We start from the raw sequence: 14731 nt of genomic DNA on the forward strand, positions 1-14731 counted from the left end.
AAACCCTACGACAAAACCTATAGAATTTCTGTAGTACACTAAAACAATACAACACAGTTTCTACATCAAATCAAATTAAGGTGGTTTACACACAGTTCTGTTTCCTTGTTCTATCCGCTCTTGAAGAAGACAGCACACTTGGCCATTTCACACCATTCCAAAGAAAGTGTACCCACACAGTACCTCTACTGTCATTCGCAGGTTTTTATTCAATCATTCATGATAAAATGAGCAAAAAATACTTCACTTCAAAAGGCTGTATGCAAATGTAGCTGTGACTTTAAATCAATAAGCACTTTTTTACCTGCCAATTCTCATTCATTAGGCACCCGATTCAAAACGCATTGCAGCCGACAAATCTTTCTACTGAGGATCAGCCCCTGCAACAGGAGACACTGGGAAATTCAGACCATATGCCTTAGTAGGCAAGAGAATTCCAGCAAGGAGTGCAGCCCTCTACATGCCCTCCAAAGCAAGACAAGCTTTCAGTGCTCTTACTCAATCTTTTGACTCTGACTACTGAGCTTATTGAGAAACTATATTCTATTCAAAGGAGGAGAATGAATTCAGTGTTCAAAATCAACAGGCCAGAGCAGATCAAATAAGCCCGTCATTTGTGGCTTTTCTCCTTTTCCAAGATTCAAGAAATATCCACATACCCCAATGACAAAGAAAGCAGATGTGAAAAATCACCTGCTACAACTTTTAAAGCCCAGCAGTCCTGTCACCCATTCAAAATCAATTCTCAGTTATTTCACTGTCTTGAACCCAACACAGACACTGACAGGGTTTTAGCAAAAACTAATCCAGCCAAAGACCAGATTCAACTATAGTTTAAGAATAATTTGGAGAGCATCCTTACTATTGCCTCACTTAAAAAATAAAATCCCTATGATTGACAGCAAAGAAGTTACACGAGTCACTTCTGCATTAAGTGCCAGAACTCTACATGTGTTTCAAATTACACTACAACACTGTACAACAAAGAAATATGCAGAAACTTTCCACTTGAAATGAAGGTTAAAAATTTAATGCCAACAAAGCTCTACGATATGAAATCAAACCTCCTCATCTTAATTCAAAATTTAAAATGACTGAGCCCTCCTACACTAGGAAAAAAAGGAATGTATCGATCCCGTTGTTCGTTATAAATAGCACAGTGGGCTAAACTACATTTGTTGTATATACAGACTTCCACAGCACTCTGATTTTGCTCCAGTACTTACCCTCAACACTTAAAATGGCATTTTGCTTAGATTTAAATTACCTATCCTCATTAGTGTTCACCACTGAACTTCATTTTTTTGCATCATTTTTAAACAAAACGGTAATTAACTGGAGAGCTCCTAACAATGTGGTTATACGTGAAAACAAGTTGATAGAGAAGTCACATTATTCCCTAAAGAAAAGCAAAGATTTTGGGAGCAAACCTGATTTTTTCCACATATTCATATATAAATATATTCATCAAAATACATTTAAAAAAATCCTGTATTTGGGATGTATCTCTCCAAAGTTAAGCTGGCAAACAAAATATTATTTTAAGCAGCTCAGGCTTGACTTGATTACAAGGTCTGCACAAAAATTCTCTATTAATGCAGAGAATTTAAGTGGAGCACAAACAAATTTTTAATCTTACTTGTAAATTACCTCTGTTTTGCGGGAATGGTGAGAATAGGACTGGTGACATGTTAAGAGTAAGATCCACTTGGGATTGCAAAAGACTGCTTCTAAACTGAGACATGAAGTTCACGCACCTTTACCCGAAAAGTTAATCGCATAAGCAGATTTTTGATTTATAGTCAGTTTAAGTAGCTTGTGTACTCCACAGCTGTAAATACTTGGTGTGAAAACACTGTGTGGCCACTCCTGCTAGCCATTCATACTTACATTTAATGCCAAGAATGTCTTTACATTTTTCAGGACCTCAAACAAACAGTATTTTGATCCTCACAGGATTTTTTGGTTTTGTGTTTGTTTGTGGGTTTTCTTTAATCGAACCTACATAACAAACATACATTTTTAAAACAACAAACCAATTCCCATCCCCATCCTGTTTTGGTCTCTCACTACTTGGTATGTCAGAGTTTGTTGTATTTTTAATCTCTTTTGTTTTGCACTAAGAAAAATCCAGACCTCCAACCACACAAATTCAGTAAGCTCAACTAAAATATTAGAAGAAACAACACCAAAAAAAAGGCAGGGTGGGGAAGACAGGCTTTTTTTTACCCCTCGAAGAAAACCTTGAAGTAATGGCAGCGAGTGCCTGAGCATCCAGGCAGTCATGCTCTCTCTTACAACCACACACCTCTGCTCCCCAAAAGCCAAGCAAAGTCCCACAGCCTTGCAATGACTTTTGCAGTTCAACAGATTTGGATGAGTTTGAACCAAAAGATGACACTCCCCATTTTTGCCAAACTACACCAGCCTAGCCATTTCTGGTGATGGCAGAAGTGCCAGTAGGCCACTGATAAGACTGTGCTCTCTAACATGACTCCCATTAGCAGGTTGCCTTCAACTCCACCCAGAAACCAACATTTTCTCAACGCGTGTCACTGAACACTTCAATAATTTAGAGTAGTGACCAAGTGACAGACCCAGGACTATTAGTTGTCATGGAAGGACAGGCAGCTGTGGAGCCTGCCTCCAAGATGGGTATGTTACAGTCATTCAAATCTCCACTTATCTCCAGGGGTGGTACCCTACAGATGGGAGATGCTCATATGTCTTCTCCCCTTCTTCAAGTCACATTTCCACTTGACTGCTGAGTCAGGCATGAGCTGGTTCTCCAGCTTTACCACCTAGATCAAACCATCACCAACCTGGCACACTCAAGTATGTATTCATGGGACCATCAGCCATTGAGACTTCCTTGCAGTAACCCCACAGACATATAGTCAAGGTAATTTCTGAGAGAGGCTGGCTCCGAGAAAGCTTCACTCCCCCCTGCCATGAGGTTAAATACTGTCTACAACTTAAGTATCATACATGTTGCTCCCAGAAAGCCGTGTAATTCAGGATTATCACCTATATTTCATTACTTCCAGAAAATATTCCTCCACTTAAAAAAGGGAAATTATACCAATCATTCCTGTTGGGGCTGGGGTGCGGGGTATCTATTTCTTCATTATTCTCAGACTTCCAACACAATAGCAAAAAAATGCATCAATAAGGATGTTAATGCTTTTCTGCAGTACACAGAAAAAGAAAATGTACAACCCCAAGAGAAACTGAAAACAAATTTCTAAGACCAGTTTGAACATAAATTTCCTTTTTTCGCAAAACATGCAAAATCCACACAGAAGAGCAGTGAGAGGATGCCAAATCAAGTTTATTGGACTGTATGCAAAGTTTTTTGTAAAGCCTAATGAGAAAATAATACAAGTCATCTTAAAAAGCATTTTTCTTTAATTATATAAGATCCCTAACAAATGTTCTAAATGATCCCTTAAGGATTCGTCCTTTTTCTTGCTCTTCACTAAAAGCCTCCTTGCTAGCTCTCTCCTTCATTACAGCAGTTTACTAATAAAAGCAACACTGATGCTGAAACCTGAAGCGAGTCCTGCAGAAGGTACGAGGTTAAGACATGAATATTCAAAAAGCCCATTCTACTGAGTGTTTCGAAGACAATAAAATGTTATCTTTAAAAAAAAAAGGTCAATAAATTATTCTACCAGAAGTGAATTAACTCCAGGTTGGCAATATCTTTGCAATAATTCTGGCTCCAGCAACTCAGATAACAGCCGGCACATTTAAGGGAACTATTTAGCAGCAATAAATAGCCAGACTGCAAAATTATTAACAAGAACGTGAAAAGAGGGAGAAACAAGGGGGGGGGGAAATCAAATAAATTTAGATTTAACCTGTCCTTATACGAGTGCAAATGAAGTGGAAACTAAAAATCTTTAGCAGGAGTGGATAACCTTGCGCCCAGCTCTTCTGCCTCACCCAGGCAGCTGTATGCAGCTGCCTGAAAAACTCCCAAGCAGGGATGGAGGCACATTAGTTAAGCATTCATCATCAACAGGAAATGCGCGCGAGTTCATATAAACACAGCAACACAAATCTATAAACCAGCAGCCTCACATGGTTTAAGGTATTTCAGGCACCCCACGGAATAGGGTTAGAGTTGTACCGGCTGGGAACCCAAAGCATCAATATATTTGTTTTGGAATTGTAAACAGCCTCAGAAGAACTCTTCTGGTGGGCACCCACCTATGCACCTCCCCTTGCTACCACAGGCACCCAGCACCCCTGCCGCTCTTAACTCTTTCATCGCCTCCACGGCCAAGCTGAACAACCCTGGCTGTTCATGCGCAGAGGAGTAAAATGACACGTGTGTCAAAACGTCTCCAAGAACAGACCCATCTGTGAGCACTGTTTGCAAACCCTGCCCAAATACATTCACACACAGATGCTGCAATGCAATATTTAATGGATTTTTTTTATTCCCCCCTGCCTCAAGGTGTTGGGTTGCCTTTAAACTGGTGTCACAGGCAATCCCATGGCACAGACACGATTGAACAGGGCTCCTTCCAGATCTGGACACCAGCACTCACTTTACAAGGGCAGACAAAGGGACAAGGACTGGGAATCCTCCCTGCACAAGTCACACACACACACACCCCAAACATTTCAACTTGTGATGAGGCTTAGGGCTCAGAGGGTCTCAAAGCTCGCCTCACATTGGAGGTCCCTCACAGCTGCGCTCCATCCAAACAGGTGGTGAAGGCTAAAATCCGACTCTGCCCAAGTTTAAACTGCTAATTAATATTTGGTCTCAGAAGTTTGGTATCAGATAATAAAAGTCATAGGCATCAGAAGGACACAAATAATAAAAATGGAGACAACCTCAACTCCAGACAGCCTTGAATTTTCTGAAGCACCATGAGATTGCTTAAAAATCTACCTACTCTGTCATTTTCTGGATGAGGTACATCTCTTGTGCCAGCGAATTAGATGAGATTCCTGTTTGGATTTCGGTGCTCTCTGAAACTGCATACTAAATTGTCTCAACATCGTTCAGTACTTTGTGGCTTCAGTTTTCCCATATTGCACAGTCAAACACAAACTGTTATTTTTTAAACTCTTTCTTGCCTTGCACATTTGTTCTGCCACATAGTTCTCCAGGTACTATAAGTGCTGTTGTCTTTGAAAGTTAGGCCATGACAAGTTGGGTGACACTCACTATCCCAGTAGCTACACATTTTCAGGTGGCGTTTCAGCTACAAACACGTCTCTAGAGAGCAGACACATCACTTTAGGACTTCCCAGCCTCCATTAACCAGGCACAGCAGGCTCCATACTCCCTTCCAAACATGACTGCACACCACAATGCCACCAAGCTGCTGGACCAGCCCAGCATTATATTTTTTGACAAAGTTAAGATCTGTGCTTCATTTCTCACAAATGCAGTTTGACTGCAGACAACAGTCGACAAGTAAATCTACCCTTTTCCATGGCACTCAGCCCAACTTTAATATTTTTACTGGCTTACAGCTGGGTAAATTAAGCCCCAGATTTTTATTTATTTATTTTTTAATACCGTGCAACTGAAAATGAACAGCTACTTCACTATGACTGCCAAGGACAACCTTAAAAACACTAATGCAATCCAGTCCAGCTCTCAATAGGTCTATAAAGGCTAGAGGACCAAAATTTTCAGCTTATCCACCCAAACAAAATGTTGGTTGGGCAGGAAGTCTAGTATTTCGTTAAGATCCTTAATAAAAAAAAAAAAAAAAAAAAAAAAAAAAAAAAAAAAAAGACCCCTACGTGCTAGCAAACCGAAGATGGTAACAGTCCCAGCTATAATGCCATGAAATAGGAATTAAAACTTGCAGTGTTACTTACCCCAGCCTGCCCAGCATTTCAAGTTCTGGAACCTGTGGTCCATATGTCTCCACTTGCAGAGGCTGATACTCATACAAAGCTTCCTCTAGCTTCTGAACAGGAGCTAGTGAAATATGCTGACCCTGTTTAAAAAAAAAAATTCACATACCAGGTCAAGGTTTTGTTTTGACAGTTTTAAAATGCAATTCAAGAACAATCTTATACCATTAACCTGGCCCAGACAAAGACCATCCCATTAAGAACATACTGTCTACCGTATCACTCACTCCTTCATGATTTAATTTTTTTACTGGGATCTACAGCTTGCAAGTCATGTTTCATTAGCTGTAACTTTGGACAAGGTAAGAGGAAAGGGGGAAGTTCTATTGAAACAAGGTTACTATTAGAGTACAGCTGCTTTCAGTATCACTATAAAATTATTATTAGGTAAAAATTTCATTTATCAGAAGTAATATCAAACAAAAGTCTCTGAGCAACCCTATTTGATTCTGTAATCAACGATTTCCTGAAAGCCCTAATGAGAAAGGGAAGCCGCTTTCATTTCTCTCTGCAGGCTTTGTAAGCTCCCATACATAATAGCTCTCAAAATAAGACTTTTACAGCACAATACAATTAATTCATTCAGCAAATTCCCTTTTGTTTCATAACTAAAAATATAGAAACACACAAACATAAACCTTTCATTCCAGATGGTACTTTTGCAAGCCCTTCAGACCACTGAGAAACAGCTAGACATTTCCCCCACCCCTCCAAGCTCCTATCATTCCGAGCCCTCACAAAACAGGAGACTTGTGGCTAGGAAGGAGGGGTCAGGAGGATATGAGATAGAGCCAAAGTTAACAGATGTTGCTGCGTGACATTCTACACTGATTTGTTGATCTTTCACACAGTTTCAATTTTCTCCTGTATTCTATGGTGCTCACAAAAATTAGCAGCAGCAGCAAAAAGACACAGCACTATGAGCTCCTCCGAAACAGCCTGGCTTCCCCTGCCGAAACTGAGCTTCACATCTGCAAAACGCAGGAATTTAGGAAAGTAGTAGTATTGTTTTTGTAGACATTTTGTCTGCAACAGGAGATCGGAAGCTTTCCACTGTGTAATGCCGCGTATAACCCTGGCTCCCACTGGTGATCACTTACTGAGCTCACTTCCCTGGGGCCACTCATATAAGCATCTACTCCCCCAAGTGGAAACTAAAGGCTCCTAATGTGGGACATCAGGTTAAAATTAACTAAAGGGGGGGGGGGAAGTCAGTAGAAGGGGAAAGCTGTTAATTAAATTTGTGGTTGAAGACAGTGACCTTTCTGAATTTGGAGCATAGATATTTTTGTTTAGAGAGTTGCAGAAAATAGCTAAGAAAATTGAAGAGCTAAGTCCTTGAGAAGTATCATGGATCTAGGCCGATCTCTGTGGAAACAGCAGCAGCTCAAGTTTTCCATTGAAAGGGCTCTGTATGCGTGGTAACAACAGATAGTTCACTGCCTGGGAGCCTGGAGGGGCTGCTGCTATCACCAGGTGATAGTCTCCTGAAAGCAAAACGTGGTTAAAAAAGTTCTGAAGTCAACCGTGAGTCACTCCAACTTTCATGGTTACCATACTGTTATTTCTGTGCCACAAACTACTGCTGCAACATTAAAAGCAGGCAACCACACATTAAAAAAAAAGGTAAGAAAACAAAGGTTAAAAATTCAGCTTTAATGCCACTTCACAGTATTTTAGAACACAAACGCAGGGTCTTTTTGTATTGCTAGAAGTTGTCAATTTACAAACTATTCAAGTTCATGAAAATACTATACTTTAAGTACATTTATGTGGGCATGTTACACCCACCTTAAGAAATTAATGTTTAAATACTTTTGAATTTAAATTTAACGGTATCTTTGTCTTTAACCAAACCAAAGAGAAAGAAATACCAACAATTTACATGTGGACACCCTCATCTAATGAGCAAAAAAGTGCCAGTCTTTCCAAATCCAGAGCAATTTTGTTCCAGCCATAGAAAAGAAAATTCAGTTTCAGGCAAAGATCAAAACCATGATAAATATTTTTGGAAATTACTTGTGTGTGGAAAAAGGGAGCAGCTCAGATTGCAGAAGCCACATCTCTGGAGGGCATCACCAGAACAGCTGCTCGCTGTTAGTGGAGTTGCCACTGATGCATTCCTAACACTTTTTTTAATGAGAGTGACTTCTCCCAACACTGGCCAAGAGACACATGAAGGCTACTGACAAATGGACCAGGCTCATCACAAGCCTCTTTACCCATCACCCTTTATGCTGCTACAGATGCCATCCCTGTGAACTCCTGGAAGGACAGGATGAAAACGTTTCATTAGTTTTTCTCTCTTTTTGGAATTCCTAAGGTGCCAGAGGTCAGAAGGGACCGCAACGGTCATTTACTCTCAGATGATCAACCAGTAACTGTAAGGGAGCTGCCTATGAATGACTGGGAGGCTGGCTGGTCAGCACATCAGCTGTATGGTGGGCACCAGCATATGGATCATGGGGAAGCCAGTGGAACCATGGCAGGACCTTTCTGTGAGGTGTGGTATTGCAAAAACAACACACTGTGGTGGCCTGGAGAGCAGCAGTAGATCATCATCAGAAGAGCAGCATAGAGAAACTGTCCGTCCTTTAGCTGGTTTGACCTCATGTCCAGCACAGGTCAGGATATTTTGCTTTCCTGTACAAAGCCCAAACACTCGCAGTTCAGCCAAAGCACCTTCTTTTGAAAGACATCCAACCTAGACTTAAAGATTTCAAATCATAAAGGTCCAGGCACATCCCTTAGGTAAGTTGTTCCAATAGTTAATTATTCTCACCATTAAATATTGGCAGCTCATTTCTTGTTCATCAAGATCAGTTTCAAAGCACTGGCTCTCTCCTACATCTTTCTCACTTACACCCTGGGCCAAGGTGCAAGCATTAGGAACCACTACGTACTTTTGCATGGCACAACGACTGCACTGGTTTGTGTCCAGCCAGCAGATCTGCACCTCGAGGAGGCTGTGCAGCTTTATGACACAGCTCGTTTGTTTTTATTTCCCAAAATCACATCTTTAGCTGATGGGCTTTGGCAACATGGATTACATTCCACTTAGCAATGCGGGGGGGGGAGGGGAGCAGCAGTGAGGGAACCACAACTGGCTGATGTTCCTGCCCTATAGCTGTCTGGCCTTTAGGTAAAGGCTTTTTCCTATAAACTGGATTTTCATCTGCCTTGATTTGGGAAAGGGTTACATGGAAGTATAAGTTATGACACGCATTCCCACCCGAAAGGGCCCGAAGCCTGGTCAAGCTCTGCAATCACATCAGCTCTGTAGATGTTTTGGATACGAACAGGCTGTATCGACACTGCCAACCCCTTGCAATGCAAGTACAGCAGCGTGGCCGTGCAGGCTCCTGAGCTCACGGGCTTCCAAGTTGTTTAGCCCTGAACAGGTTACAGTGTGCTCACAACCCTGGGTATGACAGATCTGTGCAAAAAGGCTGGGATGGAAACATATGAAAACTTACTGGTGAAAAGTGTTGCCTTTCCTATTTCCACTGATATTGGGATAAGGTGCATTTACAAAAAAAATCGTGTTGAAGTTAAAAGGCTCAATTTGGCCGATATTGTCTCAGTTAAAAGCCATCTGGCCAGTAGCATCTCGGTTTTGTGTCTCTGCCCTGAGTGGTCCCTAGTCATTTCATTAAGTGACTGGTATAAGAGGGAAGCTGTTGTGTAACTTTAGAGAGATCACAAAAGACAATAACTGTTACTTAGGGCTTACACAGCACTTTTACAGATTCAAAAACCATTTCACGTCTATGAGGTAAGATTTTTATATTTCCTGTATTCCACCTAGACAGCCAGCCTTACCTCTTTCCAGCATTAGGAGGCATTTATCAGCATGCTAAAACCAAAATGAAAGCAGCAGGTCCAAGATCCTGCCTTTTGCATTGCTTTCTCCTGACAAACCCAAGATCTGACGTTGTGGTCATGGGTAAGTATTTCTAATTCCCCTTGGATGCCGTAATGTTTGTGTAAAAGAAGCTGACAGCATCCAAATGGAGATAGAAAAGGCTTCCAAGAACACAGCCAACAGATTTTCCTGCCTCCTCTCTCTCCCACCCCTATCTTCGTGGCATAAGAGCTTTTTCTCTGGGATTATTTTAGGCACCGTAGCTGTCTATTACATTTTGGAATGCATGGAACCACAAAACACACTGCTAATTAGAAGAAAGGCATTTGCTTATCCTTACGACTTTGTTTATGTAAAAGACTGCACAGCAATGGATTTGTGAGCAACTGATTTTCCATTCATGTACTATATGGTTTTAGATGAGAAAAATACAGGATTAAACTGGGAGGGAGGGTCAATAACATCTTTACATTACAAATAAAACTGACTGGGTGATATACTGTTTACTATCCTAGACACACTGTTTGAGACATATCTCAGTTAATAAGAAACAGAAGCAGTAGCCAATTTTTGTTTTAGGCTGTGATGCAACATGGCATTAAGGAAAAAAAGCCATGGATTACATACAGAAAAGAGCTGCCCTTGCAGTGACAAGGGGCTTATTTTAAACAAAATCAATGTCTTTTAGGAAGAGTCACAAATATTAAGAGCATCAAAATTACAGTGTTTCAGTGCACCTTTCACAAAGGGATTTGGGAAGAGACTCTTGGCAAATGCTAGGTATTTGCCTGCCAGCAAAAAGAGGTTATTTTAGAATACAACGTCCAGAAGTATCAGCTCAAGGTGCAGTGTTCACACTTCTTCCCATCCTGTCATCTCTCCCCTTCCCCATCTCCAAAATGACACTGCCTTCCTTCATCTCCTTCCCTTGGCAGCAAAAAGAAGTAACAACTGACAGGCTTCTCTGAAATCTCTCAAGTGCCAAGGAGGTGGAGAAAGGAGACTGACACCAAAAATGCACTAGTAGGGGAAAGAGGAGGAACAGCTATGCCACAAAAACATCCCCAGGCAAGAGACAGAAGCCAGAGATTGGGGTCAGTAAAACTTGTCCAGACAAAGCATGTTTCTGTACTAGAAGTGGCTGGACTAGATGATGTTGCCAATCTTTTTGCTTTTTTAATTTCTCTCTGCTTAGGAACTTACTCAGATCTGCTATTACAACACTACCAGAACACAGCACCTCAGGTTACAGAAATAGTAGTATTTGTGCACTACATCACAACACTGCATTAAGTCAATTTGCAGTAATAATACCTATATTTAATTCTTTTCACCACTAGGTCTCCCTCCCCAGCCTGGACTAAGGAGCACACAGCCAGCTGAGAAAAAAACCAACAAATGAGCACCATGGGATGCCAGGGCATGACACTGCTAAAACACACCCTCAACATCACTTTGATTGTATACAGCATGATGGAGTGGTTAACAAAGACCCTTTTTGATACACCAGCATCCGAGTGTGTAATTATCCCAATGCTTTCAAGTGAATGTTAAAACAGAACTACAAATTCCTTGAATTTTTCGATATAAGTAGTCTTAGGAAACTATTTTACTGTTAAACACACAACAGAATTCAAGTTCTGGAAAGATTTCATTTAACAGAATTTCTTACAGAACAATAGTAATGTAAATAGCTTAAGCAACATGACCTGAGCCAAAAGCTAAGTTGTTTGGTTTAGTTTTTTTCTCCAGTATTCACCCTCCCAATTCACTATTGACAAATCCATGTCAGCAATGCTAATATGGCTTTCTGATTCTCATTAACTACTTTGACTACAGTGATACTCAGGAAAAGAAGAATTAAAACTGATAGATTTGGAGGGCTCAGTTAATATTATCTTAACCTTTACCCTCCATGCCTTCCACAGCTTTTTTAAATAAACACGAAGAATGTCAAACTAAAATGCATAATTCCATTCTTTAGCCTAAAATTCCTGTGCAAGTGAGGCTTTTCCAAAGACTTAAGTATCTGAAACCAACTGCTCTTTCTTCTGCTCTTGACAACAATAAATCCAATTTCTTTATTCAATTATGAAAAGTGCTATGAGGATATCCCAGTAGTAAAACAGAAAGAAAACAAATGATCTGATAGAAACCAACAAAATCAACTTATTCCTGTTGTTCTCAAAAACAGAGTGGCTACATGTGTCAGGACAAGAGATACAAGGTTGTCACATACACCCCCTTCCCTGTGGGGTAGATTATTTCAAATGTTAAGTAACGATCTGACTAAATATAGACTTATTTTTCCTCCACAGTAACTTAATTTGATTTTTGGGTGCCAAAACAAATTTAAAAGATGTGCTTTCTTCAGGAATGGCAGAAATAAAGTATGGGATCAACAGCACCTACAAAACTCTTAAGGACGGTCACATATATGTGATTTGTTACACACAATTACCTGGGAAATTAACCGCAAAGCAACACTGGCTAAATCACACCATCAGTTCTACTTGCCTCCAAAATTTTCCTCTACAACTTTCTGACATAAGTAATTACCTGACCACACTTATCTTTAAGCTCCAGCCAAAAAGCCCCATTCCTCTAATCTCTCAGAAGACAGCTCAGGTCCATCTGACATGCCAAAATACAGTTCTTCCAGGAGAGTGCCAGCACGAGGATTTAAAGAGTACTCTCTTCACAGAAAAGCCCAGTGTCCTTTCTTCAAACCAATGGATCACAGCACCTGTTTGGTACTGTCCTCTCCAGCACTGTTTGTTGAAGCCCAGTTTAGGATTCAGGAGATAGTCTGGATGTTTGCTGCAACAAGTCACTCACTTGTTTTCAGCTGAGACTCGAGAGTTCTGGCAGGAACTGCCAAGCTTTCCTCAAAATCTCCAGCGCTGTTCAAAGGACAGCCTGGCACACAAGACAGCATCATTTTTGGAAACAGAAAATTAAAACACAACAGCGTTTTCATGTAATTAATAAACCCACTGGTCATCCTTCTGGTTTTCAGCACTCTGTTCTCTATCTTGTTCCAAACTTGGTCTTGGCTCTTATGTGCTTAACTCACTTCTGTGCAATCTACCTTACTGTACACAGAAGTTCAAATGCTTCTGCACCTTTTGTTCTGGTTCCCAGGACCTCCACCTTGCACATGGCATCTGACCACATTCAGCTAGACTGAACAGCCATGCCATGAACTGGCTGCTGTGTGGTATTCGGGCACCCTGGGAGTGCCAATTGCTTTCGTAAACCTATCAACTCACACAATTCTTTTTCCTACTGTGGCTTTCACAGGGCTGGAGATGGCCCTTCTCAGCGTACAACCATAGGTTCTTGCCATTCTCCAGAGACAACGTTTCACCGCAGATGACTCAAAGTCGATGCTGTGTTCAGTTTGTTATGCCAGCTCCCAATGTGCTATATCAGCAATACAACATTAAGCAAAATCAAGCAAACTTTTGTTGCATCTCTACCACCAAACTGCTAGAGCCTTGGTCATTTTGATTTGACTATCAACAAAGCACAAGCTCTGCAGTAGCCAGTCTAATTACTGGATTAAAGGCTTTAATATAGCATTGTTTTAACTACCCTTTTAAGGGCCCAATTTTTCAAGGGACATGAAGTAGAAATCAATCTGAGAAATGCCACTTTGTGTATCGAGATGCATAACGCTAAGAAAGGGACAGACACACCAGCGGAGGTCAGAACACAGCAATAGCTGCACATCACTCACCGTCCAGCAACAATTGTTTGAGTCTTAGTACAGCTGAATCTATTCCTATTTTGTTGCAGTAAACTGAGTGTTATGCTGATATGATCCCTCCATTAAGCAAGAAAGTTATTTAGGAATTCCTAGAGAACAGTAAACTTCAAAAATTAGCTGCTTTATTAGTAAAACAGAAGCTCATAACCATACATCACTGTACTCCACTATCTGTTCTTTCCTGGGATCCTCGAAAGCTGCTTCCCCCCCCATCCAAAGAGCCACAGCTATACAACATCGTTTTTAAGGAATGTAGAGTCTGATGGATGACTTAAAAAGAAAGACTGCTTAAAATAACAAAACTGAACAGAAAGCTGACCTCAGTCTGTGGAAGATGAGAAACTGCGTGTGTGTGAAAGTCAGAGACATATTCCCTGTTTTACTGAGCATACATACAGCCGAGACCCAGATAACTGTTGATAAAGATACAGAACATCACATTCAGCATGGCTTATGTCAGCCTGATAAAGAGAAGAAATAAAGTGAGATTCCTTGAATAGCTACATTTTAAGGAGGGACTGCTAAAGGTCGATAATTGTCTGACAAAAGAAAACAGGGAAGCTTTTATAGCAAGAGGGACTGAAAAAAAGGCATAAAATATGAAGAAAAGGACAATACAGGCAGATGAACAGAAAAACACAAATAGAAAAGGAAAAACAGGAAGAGAAGACAGGGAATTATTAGAAACAGGCAAAAATATAAGAAGAAAGCATTTAGAAAAACTGAAGTCTAAAGTAAAAAAATTCAAGTGTCAGAGATGAGCTGTACGTGACACATCCTCACAGTATTTGTGTGCTACATTTACTACAAGTTTTAAACGAAAACAGCAACCTCTTAATATATTTAGAAATTACTACGTTTAACATAAAGTGGAAAGTAGTTTATTTCTAGCCTGTTTTCCTCATGTGCGTGCAGAGCATGCAAGTAGACATTAGCTGATTATTCTGGGTACAGGAAGAGACACTGCAAACCTAACAGTTGACAGCACTGCTTTGAAAAATACACATTAATTTTTTTCAAACTAAACAAGAAAACTCCCTGGGGTAGAAGCAACTGCATTTTTAATCTGCACAAAACAGTCTTTTGTCCTTCCAGCGAGGTTTAATTTCTTTCCGTGCAAGTTTCCATCTACGTTTTAGGTGGCTGTATCAAAATGATGCTTAAATCTGAACCACAGACACAACGGCTTTTAAAGATGTGTA

At 40.5% G+C, this 14731-nt stretch overlaps 1 protein-coding gene across 6 annotated transcripts in view; it reads right to left on the bottom strand.

The window, feature by feature from the left end:
* Positions 1–14731, bottom strand: part of MNAT1 (MNAT1 component of CDK activating kinase) — a 124623-nt gene that overhangs the window by 31537 nt on the left and 78355 nt on the right. For 4 of the 6 annotated variants that reach the window (XM_040601007.1, XM_040601004.1, XM_040601005.1 and 1 more), the window contains exon 7: positions 5854–5975. The exons of 1 other annotated variant lie outside the window; for it this stretch is intronic. In XM_040601007.1, coding sequence (XP_040456941.1) covers positions 5854–5975 — 122 coding nt within the window. Of the gene's footprint in view, positions 1–4913; positions 4996–5853; positions 5976–14731 lie in introns of those variants that run through there. One more of the 6 variants, XM_040601009.1, reaches the window with a different exon arrangement.

This window comes from Falco naumanni, chromosome 7 (genome assembly GCF_017639655.2).
Source record: "Falco naumanni isolate bFalNau1 chromosome 7, bFalNau1.pat, whole genome shotgun sequence".
Taxonomy (NCBI): domain Eukaryota; kingdom Metazoa; phylum Chordata; class Aves; order Falconiformes; family Falconidae; genus Falco; species Falco naumanni.